At 35.1% G+C, this 16,868-nt stretch overlaps 4 protein-coding genes across 9 annotated transcripts; 3 read left to right on the top strand and 1 right to left on the bottom strand.

The window, feature by feature from the left end:
• The first annotated feature begins 148 nt into the window (after nt 1-148).
• Nucleotides 149-9,753, top strand: LOC105678775 (uncharacterized). Of its 3 annotated transcripts, none has more exons than XM_012378398.2 (3): nt 149-303; nt 4,979-5,184; nt 7,889-9,753. In XM_012378398.2, exons 2-3 carry the CDS (start codon nt 5,004-5,006, stop codon nt 8,599-8,601), a joined length of 894 nt encoding a protein of 297 aa, XP_012233821.1. In that variant the 5' UTR covers nt 149-303; nt 4,979-5,003; the 3' UTR covers nt 8,602-9,753. The 3 variants fall into 3 exon arrangements, with proteins under 3 accessions (XP_012233821.1, XP_012233832.1, XP_067206409.1); XM_012378409.2 differs by lacking the exon at nt 149-303 and adding an exon at nt 1,954-2,056; XM_067350308.1 differs by lacking the exon at nt 149-303 and adding an exon at nt 2,150-2,275.
• Nucleotides 9,754-9,899: 146 nt separating this feature from the next.
• On the top strand, nt 9,900-11,687 carry LOC105678747 (uncharacterized). The gene is made up of 2 exons (XM_067351576.1): nt 9,900-10,353; nt 10,530-11,687. The coding sequence occupies exons 1-2, from the start codon at nt 10,321-10,323 to the stop codon at nt 10,926-10,928; spliced, it is 432 nt and encodes a 143-aa protein (XP_067207677.1). The 5' UTR covers nt 9,900-10,320; the 3' UTR covers nt 10,929-11,687.
• A 7-nt stretch (nt 11,688-11,694) lies between these two features.
• Nucleotides 11,695-15,095, bottom strand: fln (flightin). Of its 4 annotated transcripts, none has more exons than XM_012378541.2 (3): nt 13,495-15,095; nt 12,591-12,823; nt 11,695-12,264 (listed from the first exon to the last, which is right to left on the bottom strand). In XM_012378541.2, exons 2-3 carry the CDS (start codon nt 12,791-12,793, stop codon nt 12,021-12,023), a joined length of 447 nt encoding a protein of 148 aa, XP_012233964.1. In that variant the 5' UTR covers nt 12,794-12,823; nt 13,495-15,095; the 3' UTR covers nt 11,695-12,020. The 4 variants fall into 4 exon arrangements, with proteins under 4 accessions (XP_012233964.1, XP_012233946.1, XP_067207507.1 ...); XM_012378523.2 differs by having other exon boundaries at nt 13,587-15,095; XM_012378532.2 differs by having other exon boundaries at nt 11,697-12,264; nt 13,601-15,095.
• beg (malonyl-CoA-acyl carrier protein transacylase beg) lies at nt 15,079-16,712 on the top strand. Its single transcript, XM_012378339.2, has 2 exons — nt 15,079-16,049; nt 16,123-16,712. Exons 1-2 carry the CDS (start codon nt 15,214-15,216, stop codon nt 16,562-16,564), a joined length of 1,278 nt encoding a protein of 425 aa, XP_012233762.1. The 5' UTR covers nt 15,079-15,213; the 3' UTR covers nt 16,565-16,712.
• Nucleotides 16,713-16,868: the final 156 nt, after the last annotated feature.

Here is a 16,868-nt window from a genome sequence, read left to right as displayed (position 1 = left end):
TGGGCGCGATGAAGCATTTGCGTACCGTAAGCAATAAACATTTCTGAAGCGAATAATTTATTCAGTTTCGCGAAAAATGGATTCCCAAGCGCAAGTATCGGCCACTCGGTATGCATCGATTTTACCGGGTATCCACACAGTTCCGCATGATCGTCTGAACTAACGGAAGGTGAATAAGTAGGGATAAAGCATGGTCGCAAAGAGTGGGAAATAATTCGGGCGTCGCGACGGCCGTGGGAGTTGCGCCGCTACTTCCGAGGAAACAGCACCCTGAGGAATAATACCTCGTAACGATTGTTTTAGGTAAGAACGTCCCAATTTTCGTGCTGCGCTTAATCCGAGGAAAAAAATTGATCGCTTTTATCGCCGCCGATTAATTATCATACGGTGTATAAGTCGCTGATAATGTGCGGATATTGATCTCGTCGCGAAAACCTATCGCAAATTTTTTATTTTACGTAATTTTCGCATCGTAACGTGTTAAAAAAATTTTTTTAATACGTGGATTTTTATGGAATTGTTTCGTGGAATTTTTATCTTGTATTATTATTGCGATTTTTGTATACACCTCAAGTATTGAAATTTAACATTTTCCAAATAAAAAATTAAAAAAGCGTTATAGAAAACCAAGGGCTTTATTTTGGAAAAATAAATTTAATTTGTAAAAATTGAAAAACATTTCTTTATACAATTTTTTCATAAATTTTTGATAAATTTGGAAGTATACGGATTTTACTTTGCTGTAAAGTATCCTGCGTATATTCGAGTCGAGTTTGAAAATTGTTTCTGTGGGAAATTTAATTAACAGATGGTTTGATTAATTGTTTATTATATATATATTTTATTGCATACATAACAGAGTTTAATTACGATAAGATGAAGCGATATATCTAGTTGTATAGTGACCGAAATTAGCAAAGTATTCATCGTATGCCATTTGCATTCTTAATCATCGTTAATAGTTGGCATCGTTAATGAAGTGCTGAAAGATATTATCTATCATAATCAATATGATGAAATCATAATCACACGATTGAATTGCTTCGTAATTGAACTACACGTATTTCATCACATATATCTAAGCTAAATATAATATTTTTACAAATATGTACAATGTTTACGCGAGTACAATCACAAATTAATGTTACATCAATTTTAATCATAACTTTGTGCATTATTAATATTTTTTATTTCTTTTCTGAAGCAGTGAGATGATTCTTTTACAATAAAATTGTGTCTGCTTGTGTTAATATAATTAATTTAAAATACAAATATTAATACTAATAATACAAAATTTAACATATAAATAATTAAATCAGAAGTTAATAGTACATTAAAATTAACTACCATTTCTTATATAAACTATTTTATAATAAAACTATAATGTCGATTATTTTGTAATCGATATCACGGTTTTTAAGCGCCGTTTACCAGCTAAATTTGGCGAGCTTACGCAACGAGAGAAAACGAACGCGGTTTGACACCATGAGAGTCACTGAGTAAAAATTCGATTTTGCATAATGGCATACTTTGTAATATTGCGTTAATTAAATAACTAACTGATAAATTTCTTCCAGAGAATATATTCAATGCTGGAAATTATTATCTCATAAAATACTAATATTTGAGTAAAAATTAAATGTCTTGAAACTGTACAGTTAGCAGCGTTCAAAGTTCTATCGAGTGAGAGAGAAAGTTAATAATAGATCTAAAATAGCGGATATTTCATTAAGAGTTTATTTACAAGACTATTAAATCCTTACTGCTGGCAGCGAAACTTGTGTTTCTCTGGGCGATTCTCGATATGTGCGGACATCCGATACCCCGCGCGAATTGACACGAGGACGCGGCGCAATTGCGCGATTTATTTAAGTCACCGGCTCTAGAATTCGTAGTTAAATAACGTACGCGAAGATCTAACGTTTGCTGTGAGTCAGAATCTAAAACAGTTGGCATTATATTCGCTATGAGTAATTCATTACCGCATTTGTGTGCGATGTGTCTGGTCTGACGCTGATCTGTTTCACTATTCCTGATGCTTTCTACATAGTAGCGCGTAAAGCAACATTATTTAAGTAGAATAATTCATTGCTCAGCATCGTCCTACTAGTAGTGTGGGCCAAATTTTTCGTACGCCGTGTTTGTCAGTTAATACCGTCGTAATTCTACTACTGCTTGTGATCGTATAGTCTTGTTGTTAGTCGAAAGTGTGAAGTGCTTCTGATCATTTGCGGCCAACTGAACTGTGCTTTTACAAATTAGAATTAACAAAGAAGTATTAATTATTAATTACATATAAATATTCAATTAATTTATATTATTATTATAAGTGTTTAAAAAATTAGTATTTTTAATATTATATTTTCTTCATTACAGTATCAAAGTATTTAGTGTAGATTTTTATGCTACACTATAATAGATATCTGAATATGATTTATTAATATTGTTAACAAATTTGTCTTTTTGTGTTCTATTTCGCTATATTTTTATTGTTATTTGCTACGTTAAATGCATGGCACGCAGCTATTTCAATTTTATTTGTAACGTTTTTTATTGCGTTACACGTTTATTTGTTATTGGGATCAAAAAGTTCTATATGTATTAACAATTAATATAACAATAGATTATATTTTTCATTCTCTGCTTTGAAATAAATTTTAGAATTTTTATTACGCAATCTGTCATAATATTTAATTATTATTGCAATCAATCTTCAATTTTTATTTTAAAGTATAGTTTTATTTTGTTTTGTATTAAAATCAGATATAGGAGCCATTGTTTATATGTCGCATATACGACTTGCCTGAATGATTTGAATCAGTGATTTGGAACGTACAAGTATGATAGCTATATATTGCGTATAGTAAGAGAATGCATGAACGAATGATTGAGTAATGAGCCGATCCGTCCTAAATCATAGCTACTTTCCAAGCGGACGCGCGCCAGACACGTACACGCCAATTAAGCCGAACGAACGATATAATCAAAAGAAGTCGGTCTATAGTTTGTTCGCTTTTTGGCACGTGCGGTTCAACGGAAATGCGTACTCTATTGAGATGATACTCGCGTCGATGTCACTTTTGCTGTTTATTTCGAGCTGCGAATTTATTTCCAACGCGTCGACGCGCGAGATGTAACACTTATTTCGAACGATCGTTATTATTGGCTATACTTGTGTCGATGATCCGATGGTATACGTACCAGCAGAAAGACGTCTCCCTTGTTGTGCCCGTGAAATAAATAAATAAATAAATCACCGGTGATCAGCTGTCAAAACAGTTCCATGACAGGGTGACATATTATCCGTTGCTTTCATCAATGTCGTAATGCAGATGTTGGAATAAAGCGTTGAAAATATTCGCGTAATATCAGAATTTGAAATTGAGAATAAAATAATTCTTGTTTTTGAGTATCAGATGATTGTCACGCAAATTGAAATCAGTTAACTTTATTCACACAACTAAATTGGACAATAAAACTGACAAGTTCGAATTAGTTGTATGAACTTTTTTGAAATCTGCAAATGAATATCAATCAAATCTGCAATTAAATCTTTCTGCATAATTGACTTCTTGGAATTGCGAGAATTTAGCCCTCAATTCGACGCGCAGTGCGCTATTAATTTGTCTAGAGATATTCTCCGCTTAGTAGTCTCAGTAATTTAATAGTCGACGAAAATAAATTGGCTTATGTGTATAGCATTCATTAGCCTACATGTGCGATAACGTACGCATCTCTTACGTTGTTACGGTTGCAGCCCCTCGACTTAAAAATAATTTCGAAACAAAAGATGTAGGCGGACCGAGGAACATTAATCTTCAATACGACGCCGCAATTAGGCGACATGTTGAAAGACACAAGCAGAAAATCTAAATCATTACCGAATAAATGTCTGTATTGAGATGATTATTGTGATGTAGCGAATAATTTGTGCAATAATTTCTTTGATAATTAAAACTTTGCACATCAATATTTCTCATATAGATTATTTACATGCTTTCTATGAAATTCAATTACCAAATAAAAATAAGTGAAAGAGTGAAATTTTAATAAAATAGTGACAAAAAGTTTGAGCAAAACATTTTTATGATTTTATCTCTCAGATGAGTTCAATTTATAGACATTGAAAGATTTAATCAAAGTTTATTAATCTAACGATAACATACGCTGATAAAAAAGTCAAAATAAACAAAATTAATTAACGATAACGGACAACGCGCATTCTAGATCGTGCCGCTTTGAGTGCTCTAATTTAGAAACCGAAAACGTGACGATTAAAATCACTGCAACATTAAAATCACATGTTGGACCGTGATTCTGTGATTCTTAGCATGTAAAAAAAAAAGAGAAAGAGTAGACATTCAGGGATTCACGCCTCGTATTCAGAGAGGCTGCAGCCCGGGCCTCGTGCGCGCCGTGCCAGTTCAGTTCACGGGCACCAAATTAGACGCGGGCTATTTTCGACCGGCGTACAGCCGCTCGCTCCAGTTTGCCGTCGATGACGAACCGAACCGACGAGAAAGAACGCGTCGGACTTTTGTTACACGTGGTATAATGCGCATCTGAGAAAGCCACGTGGAGGACACATAGGTGTCTGGGAAATGCGGACGCTGCCACGTGCCTCGAATTAACGATAATTTTCAACATTTGCATCCTCCACGTGGGTGGCACATAACAGAAACATTCGCTCACGCGTCGGAATTAGAGCTCTCTGTTGTGTAATGTAATATAATGATGCTTCGCACATAATAATTTATTATATATTCTAGTTTTTATTTTTCTTACAGAGCGCTATATGTAATTCTTCATGCATTCTTGTAACGAATTATTATTTTCAATTGCTTTATTTTACTCTTGCTTGTTTTTCCCGATATACGCTTATGCTTAAGCTACTATACAATTCACATTTCTTCTTAAGACCTTTCGATTATCTTGTACGAAAGATCACAGTGCAGAATAGTGTACGTCTATTTTGCAGATAACGAAGAGGCAGCCTAATCGAGATGTCGAGGCCAATCCTTAGCAGGCCGCGCACGTTTATCTACGGCAGCAACTACGACAAGGGCGAGTCCTATTACAAGCCCATGGTCGACCACCTAGACCGGAAGTACAGCGCGCGGCCGTTGTTCCCGGAGCAGAGAAACTCTCTGGCCGACGAGATCGCGGCGCGCCGTAGCGACATCGGTAACCTGTTCAGTCGTTTTCCAAAGTGGTTTTGAAGGAGTGTTGTAAAAAAGACTTCCCAGACCCTCCTCGAGAGATTGTCGACGAGGCTCGCTGAATAGATTCGTTTTTGCAAATCAAACACTTGAAAGAAACTCTTATCCCCCCCCCCCGCTACTCCAATCCCGCTCCACGCTCCAAAAACTCCCACGACTCGCATGATCGATCTACCTCCCGGCGAGGTATTGTCAATTGTGATTATTCGACTCGGCATCGCGGATCCCTTGATCAGTTTCAGTGATCGAAGGAATCGCGACGCGGAGCTCGAGATTAGGATGTGAATGGAAAATCGTTGCAAATCAGGATTTGTCACCGTTAAGGGAGGTCTGTAACAGAGAGAAAATGATACGGAAAATACTATTTTATTTAACAATTCCGGATAGAAGTGAACCACACATCGTTATTTAACTCCATTAGGATTCCCACACAAAATTCTGATATGTAACACATATTTATTATCGGATATGAATTTAATAATTGATCCAAAATATATACCATTGTGCATTATCTTTGCATTACGAATTAATTTATTAAAGATTTGTGTAAAAGGATTTATAGACGAAATTTATAGAAATGTTATAAAGAAAAAATGTAGCAAGAAATTTTATGGAAAATACAGATAGTTGGACATTTTTGCCGGTCTTTTCTTTTCTTGCTAACAACATGATTGAAACTTGTGGTCCTGGTAATCAGCAAACGAAGTCTTCACATTCTAACACTTTTTCTTTGTTATTTTTTTTTTGCGTGAACCGATCCTTACTGTTTTGCCTGCCGTCTGTAGTTAGTCTCTTGATTGTGTCTCTTGATCCGCTATTCGATGTATCATCTTGTTAAATAAACGTTTGGTTTCCCAAGTACACGTGACTTTGACAAAAGTCTTGGTGTGATTACTGTACATTGCGTTGCGCTTGCTACGACGATCATCAACAGGATCGGCGGTTGCAACGTGCCAGCTTCTCGTGGGTCGTTTCATCAGACTTTGACACGTCGCGAAGCTTCGCTGTTGACTCCCGGACATCTACACGCATGAACACTCACATGTATCCATATCTCACACCGACACAGACACGGTGAGGCGATTTATGAAAGGTGTTGCGTGTCCTGTTGCAATAAAATATGCAATAAAATTGACAGTGATCGCGCAGTTACCGCGCAAATAAATTTACATTTTCGCGTAACAGCACGAAAAACAAGCATTGTTATTGCTGCATAAATAAATTAGCATTGCATCTATAGCGATTGTACGGTAGCAGAGTGCGTGAGTCTGGATCCTACAGGATGTTTCTCTGAAAACAATGTGCTAGCATTTTATTATTTAATTTGATTCTTCTACAACGAAAATGTGAGAATCGAGATACGTGATTGTTATAACTTTTCGAGTCACGGTGTTAAGAATATTCTTAACAATAATAAATTTATGTATTTTTAGAAAACATGGATCTGTAGAAAAATTTTTTAATAATTTTAACAAATTATATGCAATATTCAAATTTATAATAAAAATTTTAAACATTCAATAAAAGTTTTGAGTTTTGAATAATTAAACTGGCATCTTAAATTTCTTTGCTGGGATAAAATATTACCTGCTGCAGTTATTTGTATTTATTTGGGACACCCTGTATGTTCTTGACATCACAGCTGTAACGACGCACGTGTAATGCGGAGGATGAAAATGAGCGTCATACTTGATGTTACATGCAACTGTTCGTTTATTAGTATGGTCCAGCGTACTGATGGGATTTTGTAAATGTGCCAGATTGTTCAAGCGATGCGCATCCGAATTTATTTTTGATCAAACGACTAAAATTCACTTGGCTAATGCCGAGTTGTAAGTAGAAAAGCATAAAATGTAACCGACTTTCTTACACAAAAATTCGCAAGCAATAATTTTATCAGAACTTTTTGATTTCTATTTTACATTTCGTTATTTTACAAAATATAATAGATGATTATTTTATAATCCGTAATTTATTGCAATATATTTATTTTGTTAATTAGGCTCTTCCTTCATATTTAAAAATAATTGTAACCAATATTTAGTAGTTTATAACGTGCACATTGCGGACTTCCGGATCATGCATTTATGCTGTTGTTGCATTTGACGTCAAGTTGCATTTTTTTAGATTCTTAGGCTAAATTATAACCAGTGCGGAAAATGGAGTCCTTAATTTTGCAGAAGAAGATCAATCAAATCACTTTTAAATATCCCGATTTATAATTTAAATATCTATCTACATAATGTGAAAATCACACTATTTTAAATAAAGACATTTACGAAAAAATATTGTTCTCCCTCTCTCTCTCTCTCTCGGTACCACCACTGGTTATAATTGATTTCTCTTTTAAGTATACATATTATAAAATTCAAGTACATAAACATATACATTTGACCATAATAATAGAATGTTGAACGAATTACGTTTTTAAATTGCGCAATTTGTAGCTGATTCAATTAATTCGCGACCTCGCCGAGGTTCTCTGTCTTCCCTTCTTATCAATCCATTCATCATCATCATCTTTCATCAATCTCCATTTTTCGCTCGAAGTTCGCGCAACTATGATCGCTCGACACCGTTTCTCGACGACGTGTCCATCGCCATCGCGCCCATCATCGCCCGTCCCATTCGCACAAATCAACGCTCTTTTCTGATGTCGGTTTTTGCAGGCACACGCGACCTCTCCGGTCCCCGCACCGGCTCCCTCGGCCGCGACCTTGACCTCGACCTCGACCCCCGTAACCGCGCCTCCCAACCATCGTCCCAGCCCGATTTCCCGCTAACTCCCGAAGACGAGGACACCGTCTACGACAGCCGTGGACAGCGCATCTCGGCGCGTCGTAGGGTGGGCGATGACTTCGCGGAGGAGGTAGCGGCGACGACGCGTCGCTTCCGCGCCCGGGTGGCGGCGATGGGCCTTGAGGAGGAACTCGAAGCTGCGACCTCCGCGAGCCAAGCCAAGAAGAGCGCCAGCGAGCTGCTGGAGAACGCGGTGACCGCTCGGAAGGGCGCCAAGTCGGCGATCGAGGAGGCCGAGAAGACGTTCAAGAGACGCTCAAGGCTCTTCGACGAGATTGGCGACGAGAGCAAGCCCGCGTTCGCCAGGTGGACCAAGCTGATCAACGAGGACGACGACCTGATACCAGCCAGTGCCGCTGCCAGCCGAGCCAAGCAGACGAAAGCGCGCCTCCACGATCTCGAGTCGGAGATGGAGGAGCTCGCCGATAGACAAGCTAAGAGGGAACGCCGGGCAGCGGCCCTTAGAGCGTTGGTGAACGAAACTGCTACGACGGCTGACGCCGATGTCGTTCGACAGTCGACCGTCAGTAAGAAGGTGACGATGCGCAGCGCTGAACGCGCGGAGAAGCACGTCAACTTCTAGACGAAGAGAACCTTACGATTTACCTTAATTCTCACGACGGTGTTTTATAGCAGATGCGCAATGTGTGACGGTGTTTTATAGCAGATGCGCTGAAGATTTTATAGAAATCGTTTGACGAAAATTGTTAATCCCTGAAAAAAGCAGTAAAAAAGAACTTCTATTTATTAAATATTTTAATTTTTAATTAAAAAGCTACTAAGATTATGTAATTTGATAACGATTATATCATAAAATCAGCATCGTAGTAATTTTTTTATTGGATTCTCTTTCAATTTCTGATCGCAGTGCACAGTACGACGATTGTTGAGTTTCGGTTTGCTGTAAGACACTGTTGTACTTCGACATATAAAATATTTTTGATGTGTAAACCATTACATCGCATTTGCGTTCTTGACGGTGTCTGTGCAATTGCGTTATCGCTGATTTATTCGCGAAAAGAGCGTACGCTATTTCATTAATGTAATATTATTTCATTGATGATAATGTATCCCGTCATTTATTTAGCGCGTACGTTCATTTCGCGTAATTCTATAATTATAAATATATTAATATGTTAATGTGTGAGGTGCATCTTTCGAGAACATTTAATCAATCATATTTAGCTTTATGAAATATTAAGAATTAAATTACTTGCAATTTTTTTAGAAGGTATTCTTGATTACAATCGAAGTTTATAAATTCTCTTTTAGTTGTCATTATTTTTATCTCTAATTGATTTTGTAAAAGACGTTGGTTGATTTGATTGATCAGTTATATTGCTCAAAATTTAATGTACTTTCGAACGATATTCCTCGCATCGTGATACTCTTTCGCTTCTTTGTTCCTCGAGTGCAAATCGAGAGAACTTAAGTGTTGATTGTTCCTAACGAACGATAGTTACATTTTAGATGCATCAGAGAATATTTTTATCAAAAATTCGTTGCTAGCGCAACTATGAAAAGAGTCGCACATTCTGTTATATTTTCTTGAAATTATTATTTCCATTATTTTCTATTATTCGAGAGCAAATTCTGTAATGTAAACTCTTCAGCATACGACTTCACAAGAAAGCACAAATCCACGAAACTTTTGCCAAATTTGCTATGTATTTCTTTTTCTTATATGAATAAATCTTATTTGAAAACTTTTTTCGGAAAGTACTTGTGTAATCAAGTGTGTGTATTTTTCTTCTGTATTTTCTTCTTCCACATATTTTCTTCTGTTCCCTTTATTAGTCACACATTTTTTATTTGTCGCGTATCTTGATGTTTCCTTTTCCGTCTCCCGCATGCACGAGATTTTCTTCTAGCTGCGTAGAAATTGCAGGTAAGAGAATTTGTTTTACAAAGTAAGCAAAACTGATAAACGGAAATTTGGGGAAAATTACTAAAATATGTTTTGAATTAAGATAAATTTACTTAACGTTATTAAACAAATTGTATACATCTTGTATATTTCATTAACTATAAAATAACACAAATTATATACTTATCACTTATCCTTAACTTGAAGAGTTGTAGCAAAAATTATATACGATTATTATTTTAACAATTTTAACATCCTACTAACATTTTAGGTTCACGTAATTTGTCGGGAAATCGCGACGATTACTACGATGATTTGGAATTCTTGGTCGACGGACGTGGTCGACCTGTTCAAGAGGATCCTTACGAGGATGATTTCGTGACAACGCATCGACGTTTTAAGGAACGCGCGGCTGCTGCGTTTGAGGAGGATCTGATGGAATTGAGACGCAAAAGACGAGACATGCAGGTTGAATTGAATAAAGAAATAAACCAGTAACTTGCTGTTGAAAATCAGATACAAATAAGACTTGTTATGAGAATCTTATTTTACGTAAAATCTTAATAATTTAATTCTATTTTTTTAAATTGTATATATACAGTATAAATATGTTTATCATATCAGAGGGTTTTACTTTCTTGTAGGATCGCATCTTCGACGTGATCGACCTGAATGCTGAGATCGAGAAGGCTAAGACCACATTGGAGGCCGCTGGAATGGCATTCCAGCGACATGCGACCAAGTTCGACAACCAGAACGAAGACGAGCAGACGATGTCGCTGACGCAGAGACTCGACAGAACGCGTAAGATCGCAAATACGGATTTGGTTCCAGAAAAGTCAAAGCCTAAGACTTTTCTGATGAAGTGGCCAAAAGTAGCGATTGAGGAATCGGAAGCTGTTCAACCTGCTGCTCAGATTGGGAGACAGCGCAGAATCAATTCCTTGATCGACACCAGTGAGATTTCCGATCCGCTGGAAACTCTCGTGATGCAGCCGATAAAGAGGAAATTTTTGAAAAGAAAGAAGAGTGTTTCGTTTTAAAAGTTAAGGATTATTTCTTATTAAATGCTACAATGTTTATAAAAACATTCTATTGAAAAATATTTTAATCTGAAAGATTTTCTTAAAATTCAAAGAATTTCAGCTTTATTTTTATGACATTAAATATCTTTATAATTGACGCTTAAATTAAAATCTAAGTTTAGGTCGTTTAAAATTAAGTAAAAGGTATGCTTTTATATCTTTTATAGATTAACTTCTAAATTTCTTGATTTTTGACGACTGTTAAACATTATTGATGGTTTTGTAAAAAAACCATTACCTTTAAATTAATTCAAGAATTTATTCCTATTATACTTGTTAATAGATCTAGAATGTCCTGTATATTTTATCATCATTAATACCATAAAAATATTATATGAAATATTGTGAAGATATTTTCTAATAATTAGGTTCTCATTATTTTATTTAATTATTAGAATCATTAATCTTATTTATTTAGTTACGCGGCGTTTTTCTGATATTCTGTTAAAATGTTCTGTAAAAACAATTCGTTATTGTTAGTTAAAATCGTGTACTTTAATAAATGAATAGTGTTATGTATTTAATAAATATTAAGTGTTAAATAAAATTATAGAAAACATGTACGTTAAAAGACTCTGTATTAATTAAAAATTCTATAATTTTTTCCTGGAAATTAGAAATAAAATTGATTATTACATTTCCAAAAAAGCAATTTTTGACGTTCAAATGTAAAAGTGTATTTTACAATGCCGGTTTCCAATGCTAAATATACATATACCGATTAAATACATAAATATATCACTATATCACATGGTTTGCTCCAATACGTTATCATATGCGTTATCAATTTTCAATGTTATCAATCACATAGAAATAACAATACTATCTACATAAGACTAATTTATAGAAAATATCTAATAAAAATTACCGAGTTGCGTAAAAATGACAATAGAAATGATGTGTATCCGATTCAATTAAAAAAAAAAGGAATTAAAACATGAATATTGACAAAGATGCTCCACATGACGATATACGTACGCAAAAATACGTGAAATTTAAATTGTTTTGATGACTGCCTTTTAACAGCTTTTAACAAAACGGATGATGAATTCACAGAATCTTCTGATACTTCAAACTATAATAGGCGCGAGTATGGTAGCTGTAATGTCTGCACTTAAGGTCCATGTCAGTGATGTACTTCATATCGGCCGATTTCTTAAAACTCTTGTCAATGTTCTTTTGATCATAAGTCCTCAAGGCTCTTTCCGCCCATTCCTGAGCTCTAGGCGGCTCGCGGTATAAACCTTTCTGCCTATGATTTAAGTAATCGATCACGTCGTCGTAATAATTCTTCCTATTAAGTAGAAAAGATTATTTAGAGATCGAATATTGAGAAATAAATAATCAATCGCTATTGCAATTTTGTAATTTTTCAATTTTAATTCTTTTATATGAGTATTAAAACAATAAAAATATCCTTATAATACTTAAAGTTACATTTTTTTAAGCAAAATTATTACCTTATTTTATCAAATAACGAAGAATTTTCTTGAAAAAGAATCGTTTCTAATTATTCTTTATTTCTTAAAAATGTTTTTAATCTGACTCAACTTAATTAATATTGCGATTTTACTTTCTATTTTTTGTTTTGATTGTATCAATTGTAAACGATCGGCTCACCTATAATCGTAAAGATACGCGTAGTTGAGGAACAGTGGTCGAACCCAGTGATGATTGTAATGGGGTGGCTCGATCTTTTCCAATTTTAGGACCGGCTTTTCAGGCGCAGCTCCTTCGGCAGGCGCACCTTCTGCAGCACCCTCAGCGGCTGCTTCGGGGGCAGATTCCTCAGTATCCCACGGCGCAGGATCGTCGTCCCACATGATGGTTTTTAATATATGTTTACTTCAAACCTATAAATAAGGGTCATTAAAAAAACCGGATGCATTAAATAAATTTATTGCATTCAAATTACAAAATTAGCTTAATAAACAATTAAAAATTATTTTTTTGTCAATTTCTTTTCTTCGTCGTATCTGTTGTTTTTATTTTGACATCAAATTTGTGGATTATATATGATACTTTTTATTGTCTTTCAAATATTGCGATACGAAAGAGTGAGAAACTGATAAAATGATTTAGTTAATTTAATTTTCAATAGGATATATTTAGCGGATTGAATATATATACCGAGTGAAGAAACAGGTCATCGTAAGATACAACAAACGGTTTGGCTAGTATCAATCGGTATTTGTGGCGAAACTAAATGTCATACGAATCTTAAAATTGCGTCAGAACAACTTAGCTAATATATAGAATTATACATTTAAAAAATACTTCTTTACTTATAATTTTTATTATCAACAAGAAAGATAAAACAAGAAAAATAATAATAATTTACAAAATGTCTCATATTGTTACACACATGTCTCATGTTTGACTAAATCACATTTTTTTCACAAAGGATAAAAGACAAACTTTACAACAAAAAAGTCATTGATGCAAAGTGCCTAAAATCCTATTTTTTGGCACACAAAGAATTTTTTATAGCCAAATTCAACAGTTTAAAAATTTTAAAACTCACTGCACGAGAAATTTTGTAAAGATAACTTCTCGTAAAAAATTTTTTCACTATTTCTTTTTTCCACGATACAGTCCGGTCGTTCGAAAGGGTACCTGCGATGCGGTACCTGCGATACGCTGCCCGCTCTTCGATACATTCACAGGTACTGCAAAAAAAAGCCACCCTTCGGCGCGCCGCGGGCTCGTCACTCTCGCGAACTTCGCGTTGTTTCGCTTTTATTTTAGCACGGCGACACTTTCTACGCCCCGCTCGTCCCTTGGAAGGTGCGTGCTCCTGTTTCGTAGAGAGGGGATAATTTGGCAAGTAATCCGTGACAATCATTGGTGTACGATGACTCCTCTTTCCCTCTGCGTCGACAATTAGCCCGCGATAAGTGCGCTTTGTCCTCGTGCTACTTTGTGAACGTATTGACATTGAAAAACGGCAATGATTTCTTAAGTGAAAGAAGTGGATTCGTAAATATTAGAATTAAAAATTGAAATCCTTATGATTTGTGTATCGGTTCTCTTAGATGCTTAAAAATTAAGGATTTTTTGTATATTATATCTGTATATTATATTACAATACGATCATTATTACTGTTATTTATAGATCAATTACTGTAATCTAATTTTAAACATCTGTGTGCATGAAATGAAACAGTATAATTATTTTGCAACAATATCATTGACACCATACCCTGGTTTACTTACTATAAATCACAGATTGTGACGGAATAGAATAATCAGAAAAGTATGAACTTGAAATGTATTTACAACGATAACTATTAGCGTCGGTAGCCTTGTGCCATCTATTAACAAAGATAGCTTGAAAGGAAGTTTATCTGTAAATAATATTACTTTCACATATATTTTTAAATAATATTTTTAAATTACATATTTAATTAACATATATTAGACAGTATTTAACAAATTAACAAATTAGCAGTATTTTACTATTTAAAAGTTAAAATTACTTTTAATTTTTAATAAAAAATACATACCGATCACAAAGTTACAAAATAATATTGAAAAATTACAAACTTATAAATCGTAGATTAAGTTACAGTGTCTGTTGCAAATTTTATTAGCAAAACAAAAAAATAATAAAAGCAATAGAATTATTATATTTAAAATAATGTTAGCAAACTTTTAGTTAGAAATTTAACAAGTCTGCAAAAAATGTAACTTAACAATAGATTGTGCAATAATAGAATAATAGAATTTGATAAAGTATTAATGTTCTGTCGATGAGATGCGTAAAACTACACATCTATATGGATATAAATCTATTAAAAGAACGCATAATTTTCCTTTTTAGTATGTGCGCGGCTAAATTTACTCGTTGTAGGCTAAAATATCAGCGCATATTCCCTGTTGACAAAGTATTAAAATTTCGTAGATATAAAAGAATACATTTGCAAGTTACATTGCAAAAATATATCATGTTTTTTTTTGCAAAAATACATTATGTATCCAGTTGTGTTGAAATAATGTGTAATTTTAGTATTGAAGCGCGAGCTATTGAAGTGCGAGCTATCGAAGTGCGAGCTATCGAAATGCGAAGTGTCAAAGTGCGAGCTATTGAAATGCGAGCTATTGACATATAAACAGCTACGACACGTGTGGTGATCACACTGTGGTCACAATTTATAACCTCAAAATTAGTAATAAACAAACGCAAACTGATAGTACAAATAAAGCGTAGTTCAAATTACATATTTTGAATTAGCATGTCAGCATGTTTTCGTCGGTAGCGATGCTTCGACGAACTCTATCCAGTAAAACCGTTCCTTGCCTGTCTCGTTTGTTAACCTCAAGCCGGATAACTCAATTCTCCGATTCCACTGTCACGAAAGATGAGAAGGATAATCAATCGAACTTAGACGAATCGCAAAATAAATCTTTCACGAGCGACACTGGGATTCCTTCCGGCGAGGAGAACGTTGCTCGTCTTGTAAAAGAAGCAGCAACATACGACGATGCCAAGGACACGAATTGGGCGACGAGCCCTTATCCAGTCGGCGTCCCAACTTCCGTCGAGGAAGAGAAAGCTGTGAAACCAAAGATCAATCCGTTAGAAACTAGTGTTGTGCTTTTTCCAGGACAAGGTACCATCAAAGTCGGCGCAGTTAAAAAATATTTGCAATTTCCTCAGGCCAGAGAATTGTTCGAGATAGCCAACGAGATTCTGGACTATGATTTGTTGAAGCTATGTTTGAAGGGTCCCGAGGAGAAGCTGAACTTGACAAGGTTCAACCAGCCTGCCACAGTGGTGACTTCATTGGCTGCATTGGAGAAGCTCCGCGAAGAAAGACCAAAAGTATTTGAGACGTGTAAAGCAGCTGCAGGCTATAGTGTAGGAGAACTGACTGCTTTAATCTTCTCAGGAGTTTTATCTTATGAAGATGGCATTAGATTAGTCTCTGTCAGAGGTGCGGCTATGCAACACGCCTCTGAGAAATTGCCTCAAGGAATGCTATCAGTTTACTGTACTCCGCAAGCTAGAATATCGGAAATATGCAAGAATGCTCAGAATTGGGCGCGAGATAATGGTATAGAGCAGCCAGTTTGCGAGTAAGAATCACTTCATGCATTTATAAATAATTAAGATATCATTTCAACTATTAAGAGAATTATACTTTTTTAGGGTAGCAGTGTATCTTTATACTCAGTCAAAGATACTGGCCGGAAATATTCAAGCTCTCGAGTACATAGAAAAAAATGCAGATAAGTACGGACTTCGCAAGCTAACCAGATTGCCTGTGTCAGGAGCATTTCACACAAAACTGATGGAACCCGCACTCAAATCTTTTGGTAAAATGCTTCACTCATTGACACTGGATGAACCAAGATGTCAAGTCTACTCTAATTACAAGGGGCATGCTTATCACAGTAAGACATTAATTATGAAACACTTACCGAAACAAATTGTGTCACCTGTGAGATGGGAGCAGACTATGCAGATGCTATACAACAGACCTGAGGGAACAGCCTTTCCGCGAACATTTGATGTAGGTTCAGGTGGAAGAATGGCAACTATCTTGAAGCAAATCAACACAAAAGCGCACGAACATTGTATAACTGTGTAATTTTTTTAATATATTTTTTGACAAGACTAAAGTCATTAGTACGTTTGATTGTTATTATCTTGTACATATATGATGAACTCTACTATAATACTGTTTTAGTTATGCCTAATATAAGAAATAATAAAAAAAATGAAAAATTTTCTTTTTATATTTTTGTTATAAATTTGATAAGCATCTGATGAAAACCTTGCAGCAAAAAAATTTAGCAAAAATTGTATTATTATTTATTATTAAAAAATTTATAGTTTATATATAAATCTATATACTTTTTATGTTATTTTTTTAATATTTCTAATGTGTGAAA

Source organism: Linepithema humile, chromosome 1 (assembly GCF_040581485.1).
Source record: "Linepithema humile isolate Giens D197 chromosome 1, Lhum_UNIL_v1.0, whole genome shotgun sequence".
Lineage (NCBI taxonomy): Eukaryota > Metazoa > Arthropoda > Insecta > Hymenoptera > Formicidae > Linepithema > Linepithema humile.
Note: the sequence above shows the minus strand (reverse complement) of the source record. Positions and strands in the feature narration are given on the sequence as shown.

Coding starts and splice junctions, on each gene's coding strand:
- LOC105678775 (XM_012378398.2), top strand. CDS start 5,004: ATGTCGAGGCCAATCCTTAGCAGGCCGCGCACGTTTATCTACGGCAGC. Junction 5,185..7,888: donor GGCGCGCCGTAGCGACATCG/GTAACCTGTTCA, acceptor CGGTTTTTGCAG/GCACACGCGACCTCTCCGGT.
- LOC105678747 (XM_067351576.1), top strand. CDS start 10,321: ATGGAATTGAGACGCAAAAGACGAGACATGCAG. Junction 10,354..10,529: donor GCAAAAGACGAGACATGCAG/GTTGAATTGAAT, acceptor ACTTTCTTGTAG/GATCGCATCTTCGACGTGAT.
- fln (XM_067351406.1), bottom strand. CDS start 12,793: ATGTGGGACGACGATCCTGCGCCGTGGGATACTGAGGAATCTGCCCCC. Junction 12,265..12,590: donor GCGTATCTTTACGATTATAG/GTGAGCCGATCG, acceptor TCTACTTAATAG/GAAGAATTATTACGACGACG.
- beg (XM_012378339.2), top strand. CDS start 15,214: ATGTTTTCGTCGGTAGCGATGCTTCGACGAACTCTATCCAGTAAAACC. Junction 16,050..16,122: donor ATAGAGCAGCCAGTTTGCGA/GTAAGAATCACT, acceptor ATACTTTTTTAG/GGTAGCAGTGTATCTTTATA.